This window comes from Aptenodytes patagonicus, chromosome 10 (assembly GCF_965638725.1).
Source record: "Aptenodytes patagonicus chromosome 10, bAptPat1.pri.cur, whole genome shotgun sequence".
In the NCBI taxonomy this organism is placed as follows: domain Eukaryota; kingdom Metazoa; phylum Chordata; class Aves; order Sphenisciformes; family Spheniscidae; genus Aptenodytes; species Aptenodytes patagonicus.
The window spans coordinates 20278825-20303300 of record NC_134958.1 but is presented as its reverse complement, the minus strand read 5'-3'; the positions used below and the strand labels follow the sequence as shown (position 1 = coordinate 20303300).

Sequence of the window (24476 nt, the reverse complement as noted above, 5' to 3'; positions counted from 1 at the left end):
GAACTTTTTGTTTCACATCTTTGCATTAAATGCACGTATCAGCAAGGTTTTGATTAATGGGGTTTAGTTTCTTTAAGAAAACTCCTTTCACTGCTCACACCCGGAGAGTGATTGCCTAAATGACAGGAACACGTTTCTCTCGGGATAAACAGTTGTCCTGTCCCTACTACTGTTACTCTCAACAGATCTGTCCAGGGCTGGAAAAGGAAAACACAAAACAAAGCACACCCAGCAACTTTACTTCAAAATATGAACACTAGCCAGCCTTGCGGCATGCCCATCAGCATTCACTTTGAAGTTCACTCCTGTAGGAGGGAAGGTAAATACAGGATAATTGCTTTCACTGTGCCGATCTTAAGCCTCCATTTGTTCCAAACATGTACCCACACTCTCTTGGCATAAATGCACATGCCTTTCAAAGCGAATAAAAGACAAAAAAATACTTCTGCTTTGTACTAAGAAGTTCAAAATGGGGCGTTAACTTCTGGAAGGCCCCTTGATTCACTCTCTTGGGTTAGGGCTTTCCATTCCTAGAGGAACTAGACTTTTCATTCCATCTCACACTTCTAGTCATTACCCCCCAAAGACTGTCAGTGGGCATTCGCAGGAATAACTGTATAGATCTATCTGAAATTAATTCAGCTTAGTTCCATGTGAGTTTATAAATTACTGCTTATTTCCACCAGTAAAAATACAGACATTCACTAGGGATGGAAAAGCCTTAATTAACTCTGCATGTACTTCAGTGGGGAGGTCTCTGCCAAGAAGCAGGCTTACTCCATGTACTCACCCTGAACCATGATGCACGACAACAGCCGCAAGGTCATACAGGCAGCTTTCTGGGCCACTGTTTTCAGGCTGTGGGTAAAAAGACAGAAAAAACTCTTCAGATCTCAATAGCACCTACTATAATTTGTAATAAAGACGTATGTCGTGGAACAAATGTCTACAGACAGTATCAGTGAGTCTTCATACCTCTAACAAGTAGCATTTCATGTCTAGGCCTCGTAAGGGAAACTCGACATACGTATCAACCTTGTTTCTCAGATATGCTGTCCAGTGAAATCGTTTCAAGTGTAAGCATAGCACCTGCAGGATTAAAAAAAAAATTAAGAAAATGGATGCATTAAAGGAAGGGGTTGAACTTAGTACGAGACATCTGCAATAGCCTATGGGAGGGTTAGGTGTTGGTCTAACGGTGGAGTCGTCATTTCCTTTGACATATTGTCATGCTGTTCTTTTCATGCTTATACGAACCTTTGGTAGTTTCTGAATCCAGAATTTTTTGGTGGACTTCTGTTTCTTTTTGCATTTGTGACACATATAGAGCTCTGTCTCATCAAGTTCTTCCAGGTCTGTAAAACTGCGAAGGCAATCTAAAAAAGAACAAAATACAAACGCCCACACAAAGAAACCCAATTCAAAAATGACATCGAGTGATTTTTTTTTTTTTTTTTGGTAACATGAAATACAACAAATACAGCAATATAGAGAAGGTATGCATATCTGCTGCAGTCATTCTAGTTATTATATACATTTGTGCAGCAAAAAGCTGTGTAATAATGTTTTAATACAATAACATGTTGTAGCATGCAGCATTCCCTGATCCTGACAACACAGCTATAAGCAGTTCAAAAGGAAAAAAGGCATTCACAAAATCTCCGTTTTTCAAACAAGAATCTGTCCAACATTCAGCACAACTGTTTTCAAAAGAAATTAAATTCCTTTCGAACAAAGAATATTCAACTTTGAAAGGTGATTTGGTACGTGCACAAGGGGCACATACTTCTAAGTGCAGCAGCGCCTTAGCAAATGCCCATAGGCAACAATGCAGATGAGTGTTGGTTGGAAAGACTGTAATACGTTAGAAATACTCTGACAACAAAGAAAACCTCTGCTGGAATCCTCGTTGATATTTAGCTGACCTCCTGAAGCATTTCTCAGCCCCAGTTTATCATAGTAGCATGTCAATACACAGTGACTGGGGTAAAACCTGCATGGAAAGTTATTTTGGCACCACGTTCTACCACAGAATCTCATAAAATTAGATGGCATATGGCACCAAGTCACACCCTAGGTGAAAGCCTGGCTCCTCTGAAATAGATACTCTGGAGACTATATACTCTTAGTCCTGGTAACGATGTCATTATCTAAGCACTCTTACCTCGTAGTGTGCACATTGGTCCATTTTCTTGATTTTTAGTACGTTTATTTCTGAACTGACTTGGAATATCTAGCGAAAGGTCTAGAAAAACAAAGATTAAAAAAAAAATTAGGGCTGAATAAAACAATGCCTAATCTTTTCAGGCTAAAACTCTGCTTCACTCATGTGCCATCTAAATATATCAAGCTTCAGATTTATTTCTCTGCCTTAAGTCACCCAGTATTTTGAAAGCCAGCGGCACCTTACCTAGGAATGGGTCAAACTTTCTAGATTCAGTCCCACATATTAGGCAGTTGACTTCATTTTGAAGAATGCCTCCAAAAATCGCTGTGACAACAGTAGACGCTCCATTTCTAGACAAACCACATCAGAGAGGTAAAGTCAGTCAGAAGGTCTGAGCTTAATTTTCAATACCTGTTACATGTTTACTGCTTACAACTCGCCGCTTACTAGGCAGAGCGGTTTTGTCCATGTGTAACAACAGTGACCGAGTTCATCCACCAGGCACTTCATTCACCCCAGAACTGTACAGTGCAAGTATTTAGCTGCTATCATACTTTTGCTTTATCTTGTACCTGAAGAAAGTGTGAACCGCATAGGCTCTAAGCAGATGCTCAAAATTTCAGTGTTGAAAGTATTCCAGCTGATTGCATTTCTATAGTGGAGAGCTGATGCTCGCAGGGGTACAGTATTTTAACCCTGTAATTAAGGCAGTTTCTGCAACAAAAATTCTACCCTCGTAGGTAGGTCAAGCATATTTTTGTTTTAATTCTATACCCTTTGTTACAAGTAATTTTGAATTCTTAAAGCATATTTCTGCACTTCACTTCCAAAGACAGCCTAAGTTGCATTAAGATATGATCAACAATATGTATCATCGTCGTTCTCTATGCTTTCATTACTCTCTTAATCTTTTCAGCAGATTATGCAATGGACTTAGTTCTCATAGTCCAATTAAAAAAACCCCCACACATTTTTAAGTTAGTTATATTATTATACAACTTCTAAACTTGCTAGTTTGTGCTTGCAGATCTGACGCCACAAGCCTGCAGAAACCCGTGTTGCTTATCTGCACTCCACCTACATCTTTACAGTTCATTTGAATGCTTCTTGTTGAGCAGAAGGAAACGGCTACCCAAATAAACCGGCGCTCAAGAAGAGAGCATTCACAGCATATTTATTACTTTACTGTAGGCATTTAAGTGTATGTGACCTTAATTTGCCCTTGACAGAAGGCAGCTTACTCCACCTCACGATGCATTTGCACAGCCATTCACAGGAGAAATTTACAGGGGATACGGGAACAAAGTTTATATTCTCCTTGGGTTTTGACATTCAGAATGTTGACAAAACAAAATTGGTTTAGTTTTCAAATACACTTCAATTGTAAGAACATTTTAGGATTCTTTTGTGGGATTTTTAAAGCATCAGCAAAGCAACGTAAATGTGGTAAAGAGCACAGTCTGACCTCTAGGCTTTCCCTGATGAAGCATCTATTAAATCCTGCATCTCTCAGACCTGCTTACTATGTCCTAATCGGTATAGGAAGGGAAAACTCACTCAACTCTTATGCAGGGAATCCAAGGACTTAGGGACCAAATGTGCGGGCTGAACTGACTTAACATTCCTTCCTGAAGCAAATGAAAATGTTTTCTCTCTGACAGCTTCAATCTGAGAGAAAACACACCTGGGACAGAATTCAGAAATGACAGTATTTTGAGAAGTACAGAAAGAGGAGTGAAACACATGGATTACCTGTTTCGAGACACACAGTAACATGAAAATCACAATTACCAGAAAAAAAAGCAACAGCTTTAACTGTGTCAAGTGATATGCAGATACAGCAAGATGACTGGCAAGAAAATTGACTTCAAGCTGTAACTGCATTGCTCACTCGTTAATGCACGTCTGCTGACAATTTAAACTTACAAATCTTTGGCCATCTTTTTCGCTCCTGTGCCATTGAGGCCATCTGTCACCCTAAGACAATGAGATAGTCTTAGGGTGAGACAATGAGACAGAATAGAAAATACAAAGTTCTTCCTTTTTATTTCTGAAAGGCTAATGAGCTAAAATGTGTTTACAACTTAGCCTGTATGCTCACTGACACCTATGAAAAATGCTGATCCTTTTGAAAGGAAGCACATCCTGTAGGATGCTAATCCTTTATAACCTGCAGCTTTGTAATTCGTAACATGACAGAGGCACTAAAGAAAGAGAATTTAGACAAGGAACCATGAATTTGAAAGTTCGGATCCACCACACACAGACCCATACAAAGGCATTAAGGTTTTGAAGAAATTAAAAAACACTTCTTACATGCAACATTTGTTGCTTGCAGACAGACTAGAATTTTCTTGCAAAATTACTGAACGTGAAACACCATTGAAGCCACCCTGGAGTTCCAGGTGTAGATGGTCCAAAAGGTAACGCATGAACTCGTGGGCATCCTGTTGCTGGTATCCCCTTAAGAGAAAAGGAAACAACAGCAACACAATCACCAAATATACAGGTTGCTTTAGTGCTGACACACAGAGAGCACCAGGGTCACATGAAAGAACCTTCGCTTGTTTAATACTACTGAGCAGACTTTACAGAAACATACATATTTTGTACCAAAAAAGTTTTCCAAGTAGCCTTTGGAAATGTACAGCTACATCTAGACAAATTAAGCAATTTTGGTCCTTCGCAGCTCGCTTGCTAGCTCGCTCTCTGCACGTCTCTTTTTGAGGATGGAAAAACATTTAAGAATATACATTTTAGACAGGAAGAGACCTTTTGAAAACAACAGGGAGCAGCAGACACATAACATTTGCTCACATGTATATTCGGTTAACATTAATTGGCCTCACCAAACTCAGTCTGTGCTAGTAACATCCTAGGACTCATATACATGTTAATTAAAAATACACCATGGTAAGCAGTGACTTCCCCTCACTCATACAAAGCAGTTCTCCTTCTTTGTTATTGACTGTATTTGATTAGTACCTCCGCAGAATTGTTACAGATTCGGTTCAGGCAGCACACTATTCATCCCTACTTTGAAACTACTATAAATTATGGTCAATATATTGACATCTCAAACCTGGTAAGATTCAAAGAAAAGACACCACAAAATGTATTGTTCATGTGGGATTCAGAGTCGGTATTTCCGAGTGGTTTTCATTCAGCCACTGATCCCACTCACTTTGGCAGCTCCAGGTGTTTGCTTGCCTGTTTGTTCCCCTCCCCACCAAAGCCAGGAATTTAATCTTCAGGTTTGTTTTCCACATGCATCTTTCAGCAACAATATGAAGTCTGAAATAATTAGGATGAAAGAGAGGTTTCTTTCCTCTTCTAGGGCGAGATCTATAGCCATGCTCAGAACTGCACACCTCCCCTGCATAACCCACACACCATTTGCTGGGCGAGTGAGGTAATGGTGAGGTATCCAGAGCATCTCTTGAGCATTGGATTTGGTAGGATAGGGCTCCCGTCTCAGACGTGTCATGCCATCAGCAGCAATGCTGCTCAAAGAGTCACCATTATTATTTCACCACTAACAAACCTAATTGAAGGGAACAGAGAAGCCATCAGGGTAAAATATGCCCTTTAAAGTTATTTAAGCTAAATCACGCATCAAATTTAACAAACAACCGCTATTCATTTGCCAATAAGATGTATACTGAGATGAAGTCGGAAAGCATACGTAGTGAAACAGTGAAAGCTTTGTGCAACACTGACATAATTATGTGCAAGTCTTTGTAGGCCTAGTTACAAAAAAATCCCTGCATAGTAGAGTTGGCTTTCCCTCTTCCTCTTGTCCATTCTTTCAAGCTGCTTTGTCATGCCTCCCCCGTCCCTTTTCCTTCTCACTATTCCACGTAAGTATTGGCACTAACTGCTACACAGGAATGTCTGGGAAAGAACAACAGAGATGGTTTTTTATGCTACTGCTCAGGGGAGGGAAAACGTCCGTAAGACTCATGGCACAGTACCCAGAGTTGGAGAGAAAAGAGAACAGACTCGGTGTGACAGAAGTATGCAATGTGAGGCTGATGTGCTTAGTGAAGAACATAGGTAAGTCCTACAAAAGTATTGCTAGGAGGTAACAAAGTAAAAATGAAATAAAGCCTTTTCATCTTGTAGAAGTACAGTAATGGTTTCTTCCAAACTAGCAGCTTTAAAAGAAATCACCGAGTTTGTAAGTAGATCTTACAACACCCTGAGAAACATCATCGGCATTACCTACCTATACAACAGAAACACTGGCACACACAAACACTGCTGTGCTTCAACAGGCCAGAGTCCTGTACAGCCAAAAATAGGACTTATTCTCCCAAAGTTGCAAAATAATTATAAATTACTATGAAACAAGGTAGTAAAACAGAACTCAGCTTCAAAGCTGCACGTTAACTGTGCACACCATAGGGTAATTTTGAAGTTGCTGAGATAACACAGGATTTGCTTAGTTTACTGATTATAGATATCTTCAATTTAATAAACATATAGGCAATCATAATAAACAGCTGAAGATTAAATTTACGGAAAATCTTTGCTTCGGACACCTTTTCAACATCAAATTCCTCATAAAAGAGCTCTGAAGTATATGGCACCTTTGCTCTGCAACAAATTTGATGAAATAACCTTTGGAATCATTCCAGATTGTTGGTTGTGCTCCTGGTGCATGTGTTTATACTTGCATACAAATATGTTAATTATAGATGAAAGATTCTTTGGATTTGTTAAAAAGCATAAGTATAGATACAGATCTTTAAAAAAGAACATGATGATATGGACAATGCACTGTTTAAAATAAACTATGATCTAAAAGCCCGTCAGCAAAAATCATAGTTTCTCTGATAGTCAGCTTGTGTAATAAAACTGATCTCCATCCACCTGAAGCAATTCAATTCAAGCCCACATTCCTTTTCCTGCCAGCAACAAGATAGGATATAAATGGGAACAGTTACCAGGAAAATAGAGCATACTATTGATACAGCAGTAAATCAGCAAAATACACATCTTGCAGCTCGGCATGAGGCTACAGAACTATCTCGGCATGCAGCAGAATGACAGCAGCAGACTTTGTCCAACAGTCAAGGAGCAGGACTTCCACAGCAGCGTTAGAGCTCAGAGGCACTCCAGTTGTGCTTATAGTAACTCTAAATGCATGCAATATGAGAGAGAGGGCCATGGAGTGCATCAGCAGCGGATTTTTCTATAACCTTCTGTAAGAAGAACAGCACTTGCAGTCCTTGGAGGCAGTCACGACGTGCCTTTAACAACCGAAATCTCTTTGGGCTAAAACAATTGAACCAGGTTTCTAACCATGTTTCCTGCCCCTGCCCCATCGCTTCAGGCTTCATAAGCACAAGCCAAAGTGGCTGGTTTGCTGTTAACATGCTGCTGGCTCCGGCTTTCTTTCGCGTGTATGTCCATCCACATTCTCCTCCCAATCTCACAAGACGCGCGCAAGGTAGAACTGGAATTGTAGCATCATTAGCTTTTACAAGGTACAATTAAGCACGGAACAAATTCAAATTTTCTCCCTGGATCACACAGGAGCAGGGATCTACTGAGCAAATGAATCTATTCTCCATGTGATTTAATGAGTTCTCTTATCAGTTAATCATGAACATGTTCCCAGCTCACTAGGAATAAAAAGGGCAGGGGGAGAACCCCAACAAACAGCACTTTTAAAAGCTGTGATAGAACCCACAGTGCTGAAAATTTGCTTGAGGAACTTTAATGAACTGGTTTCTCACTTAGTCTAGCAAGAATTATAGTGAAGACTGTAATAGGGAAACTGGTCAAGGACATTATGGATGATGTTCATTTGCCTATAATGTTTTGGTCACTGCTTGCAACTACTGGTATTAAACTTCCTTGATTCTCATAAGCCAAGTGAATCGTATTTGGCAGTGTGAGGAATAGAATAAATAGATTTGTGTTACTCGGGTTACTCGTTGAGCAGATGTGTTCACAGCATCTTTTCAGCACTGCTGGAGATGTAACAGAACAGAACATCTTTACTACCTGAGAACACGGAGCAACTTACCTTCATCACAATATATCCTAACAGGTTTCAGTGCTCCTTTGAAAGAGGTTCAGGGGCCGGGACAGGGAGACCTTGGAGAGGAACGATACTTCGATTTACTTGGGTAACCTTCTTTTTCCCTTTCTTTTTATTGTCTTTTTTGTCAGTATGGGCACAAAACGCCTATAGCCCTTCTTTCATGTCCAGCTGGTGACTACAGTATTTTGAGAGAATCAAGGAAGTTTCAGCCAGTATGTTTGCATTTAGGCCTGTAGGTGCTGTACCTTTTTTTAATCTGACTACGTCACTTTCTTATGGCAGCCAAGCTTGAGTTCTGTCAAGACCATGCACTTGGCACTTACCTACCAGTCATTATCTTTATTCTTCTGCTCTCTGGAGCACTGGCTCAAAGGTACCACTGCTACTATTTAGTATTTGAGATGTTTGTCCTCTCTGACATTGCTACATGTAGTATGTGGTAGAAGGGCAGGGAAAAAAAAAGCACTACCGACGAACACAAAACTGTCGATCAAAGTGAAGATCCTTTTCAAAGCGGATTTGTGGGCATATGGGAAAGCCGCATAGAGTGCATCCCGCGGATTCAGCAAATTTTAGAGTAGGACACCAGCAATACAAGGTTGCAATCAAGAAGACTGTTCTTATTCTACAAAACTTACCTAAAATTTGGCATGATTTTCCAAACAACGTAAAATAAAGACTCTGGACTAAATGCAGTTTGGCTTCCTTGCCATAAAGCACAGAGTGTCTTTCTGAATTCTTCCACCAATGAACTGGAAAGAAAGGAAAAGCTGGTGATTAATATGGGTTTGTGTTATAACCCTTAGAGGTTTACTAGCTCAACGGTACGAATACCAGACATTACTTTGGTTAAGATTGTAATGATTGGGTAAATATCCTTTCCAGTACTTCAAAGATTTTTATGTCCAAAATCCTACCTATAACGCTGGAGAGAGACACAGGTTAGGAAAATTACATTTCAGATGTTGAGGACTCACCTGGAAATGTATCCACCTTTCACCATTGTACTGCAGACTCTGCTAACATCGTCCCTTTAACACTTGTTCAGACAAGCTACAGATGGTGAATCGCTTACACTGATATTTATTTTTTTAAAAATATGTTCACTTGCAGACACATCCCCATGACTGTGTTTTAGCTGTAATTAAGTAACGTAATGTCTGGAGTACATGTAACTAGCACTTCTTAACCTTACTTTAAATGCAGTTACACCCCAGTGCTTTCTGATGTATCTGACTGCTTCCCCCTGCAGCACCAGAGCTACATAAGCAAACTGCAAGTGATACAAGTTTCTTTTTTTTTGTATAGCCAACTATTTTTATATGACTCTGTGCCCCTACGAATCATTTTTCTATGATTCTGCAACACTGAAAGCATATAGTGGCTCTACTACCCAAGCATTTACTGTTTTCCATAAAGTTCGGTGCTAACAAGGAACATGCAGCTTACACATTGTTATCCCCCTGGCTCCTGGTATGGTAAGTTCGCCTGCCTGCCGTCTTCCCATTCCTCAGCTCCACAGCAGGCAACTCTTTGAAGTAACAGCAAAACTGTTGAATGTTACTATGGAAAAAGGAAAAAATAATGAAATCTTTAAAGGGCAGAGAACAAAGAGAATATTATGTTTTCTGGAGCCTGTTCTTTGAAATGCATAAACACAACTTCATGCAGTGATAGAGGATGGCAATCATGAACAGTTCAAGATACGAGAAATACCATAGCAAATACTCATCTTCGGTAAATGACTGAGCAGATCTGTAAATATCATCATCGTCCCAACTACCTGAAATAATTACATTTTGGCTCTGCTTTGACTAAGAGATACCATGATGGAGGTATCGGAAGGCATTCTCTAACAAACCAGGCCGCATCTGCTGAGGAGGTTAACTCCATGTCTACCGCCACCTATCAATCTTAACCTCTGCTACCACAGTCCCAGTAATGGAACATAAGAAGCACGTGCCTCAACTCCTGCCAGTGAACCCTGAATGATGGAAAAGAAAATGGAGACCGTTTAGTCTTGCTATAGCCCGGCTCGGTGGTCTCCCAGTGAAGTAGGCAAATTCGGAAATGCAAAAGGACAATTACAGAGCAGCAGTGGCCTTGGCAGCAATGAATGAGATCTAGCATCTCAGCACTGCAGAAACTGTTCTCCTACCCACTTCCATGAGACCCCATCGCTCAAAGCGCTCTCTCTGCTTTCACAGCGACCACAAGCATCAACATGTTTCAACATCCTCAGCAACGAAAGGACAGTCTCCTTTTCTGCTGAGGATACAGCAGGCTTCCTCTGGAACGCTGCATCACGGGAAGTCCCTCACACTGCGAAACACAACTTTATGGTACCTGCACACACCTGTTCCTGCAAATCCAGGTACACTTTCGTACAGTGGTAACTTGCCAAATTCCCTTGCCTAACGCTACAGCACACGAGCACTCTCACAGAGGCGTGGGGACAGCTTCAGAGGTACCTGAGCGACTGAAGGATTGCATTCATGAAACACGTATTCCCCAGGTTCCGAAGGCCTGTGGCACAAAGGGCAGTGGTGCTTCCCTGGAAACGAGAATGGTTAAGTTAAAGAAAGACTTACCATTGCTCCCCCACTTTCTCCCCACAGAGCTGTTACCGTTATATCAGCATAGATTTAAACAATAATAAACTACGCTGTTTGGAAAGTGCAGTTTCAAAGCCAAAGCAACCACCTCACCAGCTCAAACTGCCTTGAAGCTCCATCTTGACATGAGACCTGTTTCTTACTCATTCCTGTCAACAGAAAACTGTACTGCATCTTTTTCTGTGCAACTAAATCTAGAATAGGACAACACAGAGTTAATCACGGGCTTTATTGCAAAGTATTTGTGTGTATATATGTTAAATATTCACACTCCAATAACGTTCAGTGAGAACTGGACAGCAATTTCCCTAAAGTGCCTTTGAAAAATGAAAATACCAATCCTTATCCATCTAGTCCCATATCTAATATGCACGGTGTGGCAGCCTGCAGGTTGTTTTTAAATCACCAGCACTAGCCTGCTGTCTTCGTGGGGTTTTGTAGTGGCCAGGAGGGTTTTTGAAAGACAGGCAACAGCATTTATTTAGGAAAGAAACAGTCAGGTTAGACTGTGCAAAGAAAAAGCAACACGTGGAACAAAGAGAAGCAAAATATACACCATTTACAGTCCAGGAGTTTCAACAGGTTAGAGCAATGTTACCCACAGATGAGCTTGTATTTTGCCAAATAATCCTCAGGGTGGGCTGGGAGGAGAGGGAAGAGAAATGTGGACAGTGTTGCATTTATGATTTCTAGATAGAATCTGCAACACTTGGACACATTCCATTGTCTACAAAATACCACATTGAAAGTTCATCAAATTTTTGGTCATTCTTCATTGTTCTAACAGAATTTAAAAGCTAGACTATCTTTTAGTAGTAGTATCTCAAAATGAACATATTACTTGACACCAAAGACTGCATGCAAATCCAGATTACCAAATATGTATTCAAAGTGTTCCAATAAAACTTTTTTTCCTCCCCAAATCTACCACAAACATCACCTCTGGCAAAGAACTAATGACAGCAGGGTATTTGTGTATATGTTTGTTTGTTTGTTTGTTTTTTTAAAAAAAAACAAGTATTGTATACACAAGCAATTTACCAATTCAGTAAGAATTGTTTAAAGAGACTTGTTTTCCAATAAAGGAAGAAAACTTTTAAGAACAAACACCACGGTGTCCTTAGCATATTCCCTTCTCACTCTTGCCCAGGGTGAGACAGCAGGGTATTAATGCAAACAGCAGCGCCCTGTCTTTTCTACGTAAGGATCCAATGTGCCAACAATAAAAAGATCATCTGTTGCCACGGGCAATATTCAAGTATTAATAAAACTGAGAAAACGGCACAGACTAAGAATAATAAAAGCAGCATTAAGTTCACGCTTTCTAATTCTGTCTTCTCTGTATCTGAATGTTGCCTAGAATTTTCCTTCAGGTTTTTACTGGCTTTGAGTTTTCCAGACAATGATGCTGTGTGTTGCCATAGCAAAAAAAAACCCCACTATTTCTCCAAGGCTTCCTCAATCACCCCAAGACTGGGACAGTATGGGAAGCATATACAGCACGTTCAGAGGACCCTAAAGTGACCGTAGGTAGTGCATTTTTCAAGTAACTGAACCCCTACAGACTTTGCAAAACAGCAACTGACTGCTTTGCTCCCACCCCACCCTCTTATTTCCATTCATCCTCCTCGCAAGAACAACTTCTCTTCGTAATCAGGTAATTGCTCCTCATAGCTGAAGACAGCTATTACTTCAGCTCCCTTTGACTACAGTGCTGTCCTGCAGCCCCAAGGGCCAAGGAAGGATAGCTCTGTTCTACCACTCCTTCTGGCTGAGGGTGAAAATGAAGCAGTTGCATACAGCTGGGTCAGTATCTCCCCTCTCCCTCCCTAAAATCTGGGAGAAATTATGAAGATTAGAAACTCCCTCAACCCAAACTGTGGAAAACAGAGACATTTGGTTTGGGGCATTGTTTGTCTGGAAGAAACTATGTAGCCCTTCAGCTATCTAGCAAGGGCTGGATCGTCCTCTCCTGGGTGCTATTCTGCAGATGTGAAGTTAAAATAGCAGGAAGACGAGAGATGAGAGTGAGAAAAGCTTTCAGAATAGTCCACAGTTCCTTTTGAAAGCAAGTTTTACTAAGCTCTTTTAAACATTTGTTAAATTCTTTTACTTTTTCCTAACAATTACTCTCTTACCACCCTAGAAAAAGCCAGTGCACCTGCTTCTCTGCCTTCTGCACCGTAAGAAAAAAACCAACCAAACAAAAAACCCCACACTACCAAAGAACACCCCTGTCTGCTCAGAGAAGAAAAGTCTTCTGTCTAGTGCTGTTTTAATCCCAATTGGTAGTCGCTCCTTCTGATTTCGCTGATCCCACCAAGCTCAAACTGCCCTGAAGCTCCATCTTAACACAAAACCCTTCTTTAAGCACAGGGAAGCTCAAAGTCTAGGTCAACAAAAATGCAGCAGAATATCAAACATTCTTTTGTGAGAGGGGATCTTCTAGGTGTGTAGTCAGGAGATGAGGAAGACAAAGTGCACCAAGCTGAATTTGGGTAACTGATTGTAAGCATTTCAAGTCTAGGCCAACTATAAGCCTCCACAGTTTTAGAAAAACCCCTTAAACTCGCTGAACTGGATCCATCGTACTTACATTTACTTTTAATAACTTGCTGTTCAGAGATGAGTTTTCCAATAGTTTTCTTTTCCTATGTCTGTCTGATGTAAAGGCCGAACTGTTGGAAAGTAATTAAAAGAGGTTACTTACTATAAAAACAAAATATTGTGTGAAATGGACAACAGATAATCATCCTAATGTTTAACACGGTGATTACATCTGCCATCAGTAGTCATTAAGACAGAAAGAGCTTCCTGACTGCAACATATGCTTTTCAGAGTCTTAAAACAGACTGCATCTCCCTCAGAGTACAGACGCACATCCTGTTTTCAACACTGATGTCCGAGTTAATTGCAGTAAGTTATGCATGCTACAGTATGTGCCCTGACCAGTGGCCTTATTAGCATGCTACTTTTCATCTAAAATACTGATTTTTTTCCTTAAACAAGGGAATAGTTAAAACAGACTTTTCCATAAAATACTTCTGTCAGAAGAATCATCCAAGCCTTTAGAAGGACAACTTCAAAAAAAATCAGGACAAAGTAAAGTTGCCACAAACCAAAAATAACTTGAGTGCTAGCACTTATGCATTATAGCTGACTTCTCTTACTTAAATAAAAATACATGAGGTTACAACATTTGTGTAATACTAATACAAAGTTGCAAGAACAATTAGTTATTCTTTTCCACATCAGTGGAAATTACTGGCCCCTCAATTCTACCAGTTTATGACTTCTCTCTAACCTAATAGCAAAATCATAACTTGTTCCAGATTCTAGTGGGTTTTTTTCTTTTTGTTAATTAAAAAGCCCTCCAAACATTCAAAAACTGTCGTTACACACAACGGAAGCCTCCACAGTATCATTTACCTCCCAAAGAGCTAGATCTCCTGGACATTTTTGAAATTCTAATGTGCACTTCTCATTATGCTTAAACATGTTTAAATCTCATTACATACCTGAGAAGCCCATCAAGAAGAGAATGGAAAATAATGAAAATATTAATATTACTGACAGAGTAAGTGGCACACTTAACTCGGGGAGGATCCAGAGACTTCCCAAAATCAGCAATTTCTTAGCGGGAGTCCCATTTGAACTCTGGGGCAGTCAAATGTATTTGGAAGCACTGTATGCACACTGACTTCTACTTAGTGTTATATAGGATTTCCAAGCAAACTGTGAAAAGACTATTTGCTCTCTAGCACTGGCCACAGCATCTGCATCACAAAGACTGTAATATCTACTTTTCAGTCGAACAGTGCCAGACAAAGGCAGAGGAAAAACATATCTCTGCTGCACAATTCCAAGTTCATAAGCCTTCTTAATCTTTTTGTTTGGAAACCAAACTATGCAAATAATATGAAGACTACTTCCACCTGCATTTTCGCTTCGATTTCTCTGCTCCAGAAACTGATTCTGGTTTTGACAAAACTATGAATCTGTTCTAGAAATTCTCTCTCATCTATAGGGAAAAAGACAGTAATTATTGGCTAGGTAGCATAGTTAATCAATATCTAAATTCCTGTATCACCATACACTGCTTCTACAAGATGCACTGCATAAGAAACAAAACGTACAAGATCAGCCAAATCCATTTGTTCTGCACCTCTGCTTCTCAGTGATGAAAAAGATACTTAAACATACACAGTATATCACACACATAGAAGGACCAAAATATATACATTAAATACATACAAAACAGAAACACCACTTAAATGATGCAACAGTACAAGCTCACCCACAGCAGTCTGGATGTAAACAAACTACTTACTTTTCCAAGTTCTGTAGGTGCTCTCTGACCTTCTGTACCAGGCCCAGCTTGGTATCATTGACTACAAAATCATCACAGCGATAACTGCAAGAAAAACATTTATCAGAATGTGCAAAGGATTTCAGTGAAGTACTCCAAAACAGTCATGCAAGCCTACGTGTGGGAAGCACTGAAGTGATTCAGTGGAAGATTACAAGGGGAACAGGGGAGCACAACACCTACATACTGAGCTTGGTTCCATCTGAAAACTGCCCTATAGTAAGAGAATGTACAGGCACTATATTATTACATGTTTTTTCTTCCAGCTCAGTTCTTTATTAGAAATCAGAAGCATGAGGTACTGCTTGTCCCAGTGCAGAATTCCAATTCAACAAAAATTCAAACATATGGTGTAACCAAAGGCAGCATTAGTAGACAATCCATAGAAGATTTATCAGAAAAGATCAACTGACATCAGGTAAACAGAATACGTTTTATTAAAGTATAGCATAAATCAGTTTCTTTTAATACTGTAAAGCTATCATTAAAACCTGAGGTGCTGAACAGATACACACATAATGTAAAAGTTTCTGCTACAGAAAAAAGACCAGGGAAGATGAACTAAGAGCTTACGTGATTCGTCCAAAGTCTCACCAGAAGTCTGTGGCAACCCGCACCTCGTGCTTTAACCACGATATCACTCACTCTCTCATATAGTTTTTATATATACAGAAACTCTTATAAAACTTAAGCTAGTTATTTTGAGCTTTTTCAGGGTAAGTGTGCAAAAGTAAGTGACTGAGCTGAAAAAGAGAGAGAAGCTGATCCCCCCACTGCCTCAAAGCAAATGTAAAGTGAACCCAAATCAAAATGGCCTCTCAGCAGAAGCAAGTGTTACAAGAGTCCTATAATGCTCTACAAAGATCTCACATCTCCCAAGAAGCAAAGATGTTCATTGTAATTTAATATTCAAACTGTGGGCTTGTAATGCCTCGTATAGTGCACAAAGGCAAAGGTTACAGACCACTTCTAAAGCAGGGGGGTATGTGTGTGTGTCTTTTAGGGAATGCTGAAAAAAACCCCCACACCTTATTTCACTATTTTCCTGAGTAATGTAAATCCACAGCGCACATGTCGATTTGAAGAAAGGAAAGGAGAGAGTAGCAAAGAAAACCATCACAAGGAGAACACTGTTGCAAGATGGCATTACTTCTGCTGCTTTGCTGTATTTTAAATCCCTTGCATTTCTTGCCCTCACAAAAAGGGGGAATAGAGGTCCCAGGGTGATGTGGACCCTCTTTATCCATGCTCTTTCTTCCATTTGTGAAGGAAAGATGATGCCTGTATACAGGGGTGGGATAGTAGAAAGGGGAGGGGAAGGAAGGACAAAAATCCTTTAACACCAAGAAACAAATGCCGCACTCAGTAAGGAAGCCCAGCCCTGCAGAATCCACACCTGCACATCGGTAAACCAAGAATTCTGTGCAGCCTCCTCGAGTCTCTCTCAAAGGAGGCAGTCAGTGGAGCAGCAGCCTCACTGCTGTGCACAGGAGCTGCAGATGACATTTCACAGTACTCTGGCAGGGTTAGCCCAGAGCTAGCTCGAAAACTGGATAACCCATATTCTGGCATGAGAAACAGGATGGTAAGAAAAGACTTAACACCACTTGCACCAGCTCTTTTGAGAGCACTGTGACAAAAAGGGAGCAGAGACTTGTCACAACTTCCCCCACATCCCACAAAGGTAACTCAGCTCTCAGCAGTGTTTGTCAGCCCTGTGCTTACTGTGAAGCATCAAATTGCAGCTTCAAATTCGGGCAGGCAACTGAACACTTCCTGTGAAGAAAACTAACTTACTTTGGATATGTTTAATATCAGAACCATAGCTATTTCCCTCCTTTTCCTTTGGCACAGGACAGACTCAAATGCGAAATACATCCTCATCGCCTCAGGTTACTCCTCTGCTGGAGCAGATCCGTGCTTCCTAAGTTAATGAAGCTATTGACTTCAGGCACAACTGGAATTTACAACATTCTTTGTTGCATAAATCTGTGATGTAGTTCAAAGGCAACAGTATTGCTAGCATTAATTCAAACACTGAATTTTTGAAGAGACTACAGAGTTGAGAAAGTAAAGGCCCTTGCCACTGAAAGGAGTCTGTAAGACCCGTCTGTCCAGGATCTCTGTTGATTTTTGCCTGAGAGAAGAGAAATTAATATGATTCTCAAGATTTCCAAACACTGAACACAGCAGTTATGGATACTTAGGCAAGATCTAGAAATTATAAGATAGCTATTGCCAGTAATAGAATTTTTTTTTTTTTTTTTTTAAATATTGCCACAGACCTAGTTAGTTTGGGACAGGGAAGAAGTCTGCAAACATGCTTACTTTTCAGCCATGTTTTAAGTAGTCCTATTCAGCTTTATCAGCCACCTACAATTATCTAATGAAGTGTTCCTGCATTTGCCACTCCCACAGGACACCACACCTCAAGGACAACCCTCAGAGCAAACTACTCAGGCCAGCTTTGGAGAGAGGTAAATATGGTGCAGGTGGATACAGTAGAGTCCGACTCTTCCTTAATACCAAGCGTGTCCACTCCCCCAGGTATACTAGCACAACTACATCGCTACCCTAGTTGTGTAGCTACTAACATTTATAAATGGGGAATGAAAGCAGATGCAAGCTCACTGAAAGCCTCTAAGCCAACTCATTGCTGAAAGATGATTTAATACTTGCTCCCATGCCCTAAAGATCACGTTAACCTTATTTTTAGTCTGATCTCACATACCAGTTACATCTTTACATAAAATTGCAAGTTAGCACTTTCCCCAAGATGGAGGAATGAAACCAAATACATCATTAAATGTCAGGGTCCTTGCAACAGTGGAAAAGCAATTTTAAGATTCACTTAAAAACAAGACAAGCTGCTTCTATTTCTTTTTAATGGGCAGGTTTTTTAAACCACCTCCCTTGCAACACTGAGGATTCAGCACTACTACTAGAAATAACAGCACTACTACCAATCTATTTTGGATAAATGAAGTAAACCTCATAGGAAGTAGTATGCTTTAAAAGCTTAAAATTTGCTAAGCCCACACACCTTAAAGGTAAACTGCTGAGAGTTCCTATACGTGAAGCTGACATTCAAAACAGATGTTTAATTTGTGATCCTCAGGATTATCACAAATTAACAATACACCTTCTTGCATACAGCAGTTCTACAATATGCTTTTAACAGCAGTTGTACAGAACAAATTCTATACTTTGGGGAGGGTCCCTTATATGGATTAGCACAATATTTTCCTCTCTATACACTTTCTATTTTTAGCACCTCTGCTACCTCCAAGGCCTGGTCTTTTCTGGCCTCCTTTGCTGCTAAAATGGCAGCAAGCCAGTGAATGTATGCACTGCTCTGGGGAACACTTATGCTTAGTGCTGGCCATTTCAGTAGGTTACAGAACTTCATGCTATGTTTAAAAGCCCTGATTAGATTTGAAGAATTACAGGACAAGAAAAATTAAGAAAATCCAAGTTTCCTTAGTTGTGCTAACACCTTATATGAGTAAACTAAGAACTCAAGTTTTACTGTCTTGATAAAAGGCTTTTTACCTTAATTTCCACTGACTGTAGAATGCAAAATAATGGTCCTAAGCAATCTCATTTTCGGATGCTCATGTGCTAGCACAGTAAGTCTGTTTTTTAAATAGAACCACCATCACAAAAAGAAAGACTAAAAAAGAATTTTTTTAAGTCCTTAGCACTTAGTTATTTTTACATCAGCCTGGGCCAGGGAGGGAGGGGAGGGCAGGGGACATTAACACAACCATGTCCCTTTAAGAGATAACAAGGAGGCTAATGGGTCAGAAATCTGACCTGCAAGTTGTGTCTGGGATTAAATGAACACGGGAAACATATTATGCAAATACATAAACAGGGCAGCCTTTCTTCTTCTGTGCTAACCAACTGTCTGTGCACTAGCACAAGAGAAAACAAATTTACAAGAGTCATCTTTCAGGAAACATACTTCTGAAAGCAGGTTTCTTACACATATCATTTTACTTCTTGTGCACAGAAAAACAACCACCAAGACAGCAGGAGAAAGCATCGTACGATAGCTTGACAAGAAAAAGATCTGCACTTGTAAACTCTTTGTGCTTAGTACTTTAGAACTAACCAAAAGGCTGACTACCTCCACAAAGCGGAAGCCAGGAGTCTGTTTTTCTCAGTGCTTAGGGTCTCAAACATAATTCAGTCTGAAGATTTAGTATTGCATCTACTGTCCCAAAAGTGACCAAAGAATCAAGAAGAGAGTTGTACTCTCATAATAAATAGAAGATTAACATTCTCTCATCTTTTCCACTGTGAAGACTGAAAAGGCGAATAGGAGGACATAGAAGAAAGAACCCACTGGAAAGTAAATCCCTAGTTGCCCCAATACTTAATACCTCAAGCATGCCTGTACTTTTCAAAACGTTACCGAATTCATAAATACGATAAAAACCTCATCTCAGATTTAAAAAAAAATAAATAAATTAACCCCCGTCCCACCAGAACTAAAACATTTCCCTTTCAAAGCTATGTTGAAAGCTTGTGATCACGTAAAAGAAAACATACACGCCTAGGCTTCCACGCTAAAATGCAATTACAGGAGACTGCTTGATTTGGTTTTGGTTTACAGCAAGATTGCACGTGAACTAGAAACAAAATTCAATAAGCCATGGTAGCTTCAACAGTCACATAGTATTTCTTCCCCTGGCACTGATAAGAACAGCTAAGGCAAACCCTGGACTGTGCTCTCATGACTGGATGAAAGTTTATGACATGGCTAAAGAAAAGCAAAGGATTAAATACCTTCTGCTTAGAAAAGAGCCCACACAGGCCTGTTCGCTGCTACTATCATGCAAGCTAAGGAACACAGTGAATTGGGAACCATAGGATAAAAATGAAACGAGTATTCTACTCAATTCTGTGCAGTAAACAAAACTGCAAATAAAAATATAAAAGCCAGCACTGCATCAAAATAGCTTCATGATTTTTACAGTAGAAGTAGAATTCAGTTAAGTCTTAGGATGGTATTTTCTTGACTTTCAAATTACTGAGATTGCCCAAATTGCTAATGTAAAATATTAATCTTTAAATAAAAGTTCACATAGCACTGTCTACTGGATTCATGTCTACACTGATGAAGCTAACAAATAACACTTCAAAATCCAATCTCCACAGTAGCTAGTTATGACTCGAATTCACCCAACTATCTGCTTTAACTGGAAAGCACTATTTGATAGCAGCCCCTACAGTACTGTCTGAAATAAAGGGGCAGAAGTTGGTCTGAATGCTTTCTGCTTCATCTTTACACATCTAAGCTCATTTCCACTGAAAAAATTGGGTGCAATAACAAATCCAGGTATCTTTTTCTGATTATCAGGTGGGGAAAAACTGAAATATCCTACATGAAAGCAAAGATACACTGCTTTTGAAACTTGTTCAGCTTCACATTAGCACAGGAGGGTTCTAATTTGCTAGTGAATTATACGCAACAGGAAATCCCCAAGGCAAAGCTCTCTACAATTAGTTCCAGTTCATCCGTAGATGACTCAGCGTTCTACTTCGATCACAGCAGAAAAGACATCACATGCTAAACTGCTTCTTATCTGTCCTACCACAAATATGCTGTGAAACACCAGTGAGCTTCCTAAGTGCATGCCTACCTGCTCCTCACAAGCGTAGTTTGTTTCAGTAATAGATCCTGTAGTCCTCAGTTTGGCTGTTGTCATTTTGCAATGCCCATATTGGGTTTGGGATAAGGTCAGCAGGGTGCTCTGACTTGCTAGTGTAACTCACCAAGCCTCAGCAAGTTGGGCATACTATTTGTCATAGTAAATGAAGATATAATCAAGACTTCAAATACCCTCTAAAATTCCTCCACACATTATTACCTTCAGAGTGACTAGAAGACAGGTCATACTTCAAACAAAACAAAACACCACAACGTAGAACTCAGTTGTTAACAGCATTAATCGGGAAAGTGGAATTAGCTTCCCACAGCTTGTTCCAATGCTGGTAACCTGTGCGTATGTATCACTTAAAACAAATTTTATGTTTTCTAATGTTTTCACATAGGAGCAGATAAAAATGCTGGTCATTTAAATAAAATGTAAATAGAAGCAAAATCCCCGTACATCACAAAGCTACTCAAGCCTTTCTTCTATGCTTAACATCTGTACAACTTTTGTCATTGCTGCACGCACCATCTGAATAATTTTTGAGTTGCTCCAAACAGAATTTCTTCAGGTGAGACCACTTAACTGTGATTTTACTTGCAGGGGATAAAAATATTTGTTACAGAAGTATTCCTCATAAAACTGGATACCCAAACTACAGCAAACAGATTTTTCCCTGAAGTACACAAAAGATACCCAATTATTTGAACAAAATACCCATCAGTGGAACTATATACTCAGTAATTTTACAAGACCGTAACACGGATTTCCCTGAGATTTGCACTGTTCAAATCCTGCCCTGCCACACCACACAAGTAACGACATACATGGGAAACCATGAAGCTAACAGGAAACGGGGGAGCAGCTGTCAACAGTTTTGCTTAGGGGTGAAGAGGATGAGAGATGCTGAACGCACAAAAGCATTGCTTTCAGTAGGCTTCCAGTCTTTGCTCTCTGAGGAACAAGGAAGATGGGGAACCCAACATTAACAGCATAACTATTAAATCTCCCTAAACAGTGCTCATATCTCACTCTAAGAAACTGATAGAATAAATCAGCCCAGGCCATTCTTCCGTTAAAATAATCACTTCTGTGATTCTGCTACTTAATCTTGCCAGAGTGTTGATGCTGCTTCCCTGCAGGATCCATCACTTTCCCAAACTCATACAGGTTGCACCAAATCTCCAAAATGAAGAAGCTTTTCTCTCAGAGTGAAGAAAAAAATTAATATTGGAAAAACAAACAAACAAAACACACACATACACACCTCAAGTTCACACATCTTGGGCAGGAACTATAGTCTATTACTTTACTTTCTGATATGCTGACAAATAAAGGGTATGTGAAAGGCTTACCAATTTGACGGAAGGAGTAACTACAACCAAACAGCAGCTTTTGCAATTAGAAGGTTAGGTTCTCAACATAACCCAGAGCAAAGAAAAGCAACTCCAAACCACATAAATAGGAGAAACTTTTTGAAATAAATGCTAAGTCATTTGAAATGTGGGAGTTTAGCCACAACCAGTGCTACGATACACATGCAAAAGCAGAGGGTTATTTCATAACTGTTTAAAAAACAGCCAGGTCTGGAAATCAAGAGATGAAGTGCTCAAAAACGTGTATAATATAATGCTTCACAAGAGTCTAAAGTTTTCACTCTTCTAGTATGTAAAAAGCTGTCAAATTACAGCGTTTAAACCCTTACCAGTATGTACTATAACTACTGCAATCCATACACACAGTATGCTGAACTTTCTCTTGTTTTTCTGTTTTCTTATGATTGGTCATAGGAATCTGTGCATCTTCATAATGCTTTTTTGCATGGCCATTCACATATCTAAAGTAAATGAAAAAACAAAAAAAGTCTTACACTTTTAAACAGTTACTTAACCAACATTCATTGAAAATAAGAAGAAAAAAGGCAGCCTAGTAAGCATCCAATATTTATACAGGCATTAAAATAGACAATTCACCTGTGTGAAAACATTGGTTAAATTGTCTAACTTTTTACCCCTTTACTCTCCCACATTGTCCAAATTAATCTCTCCATCTCCTTCATAGCAACCACAAACTGGCATCCTTGTACCAAACCCCAGGATCTGGGCCCTGAACAGACTGATCCACCTTCACAAACGAGAAAATCATTAGCTCCCTTTTTCCATACCTGTAACATAGCTGGTTCTCCATATTGCTTTCCCATATACTTTTCTTACAGCTCTACTTTTTTCTCCACCCAGCACTCACCATGTTTGTGATTACTTTAAGTGTGCTGACCCCCATATGAAAGCACATCCATTTTAAGCTTTCCCATTCTGCAGCATGATTTAATATTAGAGCATTCTACGTTTTATAAAGTTCATGAATTTGAAAGGCTCTAGGGCTTGGGGTCACATAACTGAAAAAAAAAAATCTAAAATCCTACAGCTCTTTTGCTGACACAATGAGCATTTTCACGCTCAAAATTTGAGATCTAGAAAATTAAGCATCTTTAATTAAAAAAGCATCGTTACAAATGCAAGCGCCCTAAGTATCAGCTGAAAATCATTAACACTTAGAAGTGCATGGCCAGACCTTAGGTGAATTCCCTCCTCCCCCATTTCTTGCTCGTTGAACTCAGTAATGCGAACCAACAGGAACTCTGCACATGCTCCACATGTAGGTCTTCGTATTCTACACTTGTTCTCACATGCAGGTGTACACAATTCTGCTAACGCAGCTGTGCTAGTTAAGGCACTGAAGCCACAGGGTTACCAACACTGCTGTGCTGGCAGAATCCTGCAGCAATTATGTCATAACCCAAACGAGACAGTTGTGCTTGCAGGAGTTGGTTTTCTGCCTAACAGTGCAAATGACAGGTTTATAAAGCTATGCTCCCACCAGAAATGCTCTGCTGCTGTAACATGGTCAGTAATGTTCCCAATGACTCTAACCTGGCGGATGTACTTCAAGTGAAGATCTGAAAAGCTCTACTTCTCTTCCTTTAATTTCAAACATTATCTGAAGAGAAGAATATGCTGTGTGCTTTCATGATCAAAAGTGCTCCCATTACAAGGTATATTACATTCTTCTCATTCAATTATATTCCATTCTAAGGGTGGGAGCAGTTTGAAAAGTCAAAACAAACTGCATAAATAACTGACTCAATGTCTACTAATGAGAAAAGTCATATGTGGACAGTAATAATTTTTTTTTAAAATTGGTAATATGTAAAATATTCCAAACGATTTATTTCACACCATCACATACCATGAAGTAGCTCCCCCTCTCAGCTCTCACCAAGTATAAATTTATGAAATAAATGAATAACTAAAAAGAGAAAAAAAGGGGGTTGTGCTGAAAACTCTGAATGAGACATTATTAAAATTGTTGCACTTGCTGCTAACCAGATCAAAGAAACAAAACCTGGAGTTTATTGAATCCACTTTAAAAGACAAAGGCACTAAGCTTAATGATCCTTGTCCAGAATAAAAACACACCAGCACAGATGCTACCCTACAGATGAAAACATGTTCACATCTCAGATAATGTCTAAATGTCAACACTAACTGCCTTCTCATTAACATGTGCATCTCAAACATTTATGTAGCAGCAAATTCTCTACAATTAT

At 39.7% G+C, this 24476-nt stretch overlaps 1 protein-coding gene across 6 annotated transcripts in view; it reads right to left on the bottom strand.

Moving 5' to 3' along the window:
* The window catches only part of USP3 (ubiquitin specific peptidase 3), a 107398-nt gene that overhangs the window by 4838 nt on the left and 78084 nt on the right, over nucleotides 1–24476 (bottom strand). For all 6 annotated transcript variants that reach the window (XM_076348391.1, XM_076348393.1, XM_076348392.1 and 3 more), the window contains 12 exons: nucleotides 22575–22706; nucleotides 15168–15251; nucleotides 13434–13515; nucleotides 10694–10776; nucleotides 9672–9785; nucleotides 8861–8974; nucleotides 4484–4630; nucleotides 2411–2517; nucleotides 2165–2245; nucleotides 1258–1376; nucleotides 976–1089; nucleotides 791–858 (listed from right to left, as the gene is read on the bottom strand). In XM_076348391.1, the coding sequence (XP_076204506.1) occupies nucleotides 791–858; nucleotides 976–1089; nucleotides 1258–1376; nucleotides 2165–2245; nucleotides 2411–2517; nucleotides 4484–4630; nucleotides 8861–8974; nucleotides 9672–9785; nucleotides 10694–10776; nucleotides 13434–13515; nucleotides 15168–15251; nucleotides 22575–22706 (1245 nt within the window). The remainder of the gene's footprint in view (nucleotides 1–790; nucleotides 859–975; nucleotides 1090–1257; nucleotides 1377–2164; nucleotides 2246–2410; nucleotides 2518–4483; nucleotides 4631–8860; nucleotides 8975–9671; nucleotides 9786–10693; nucleotides 10777–13433; nucleotides 13516–15167; nucleotides 15252–22574; nucleotides 22707–24476) is intronic.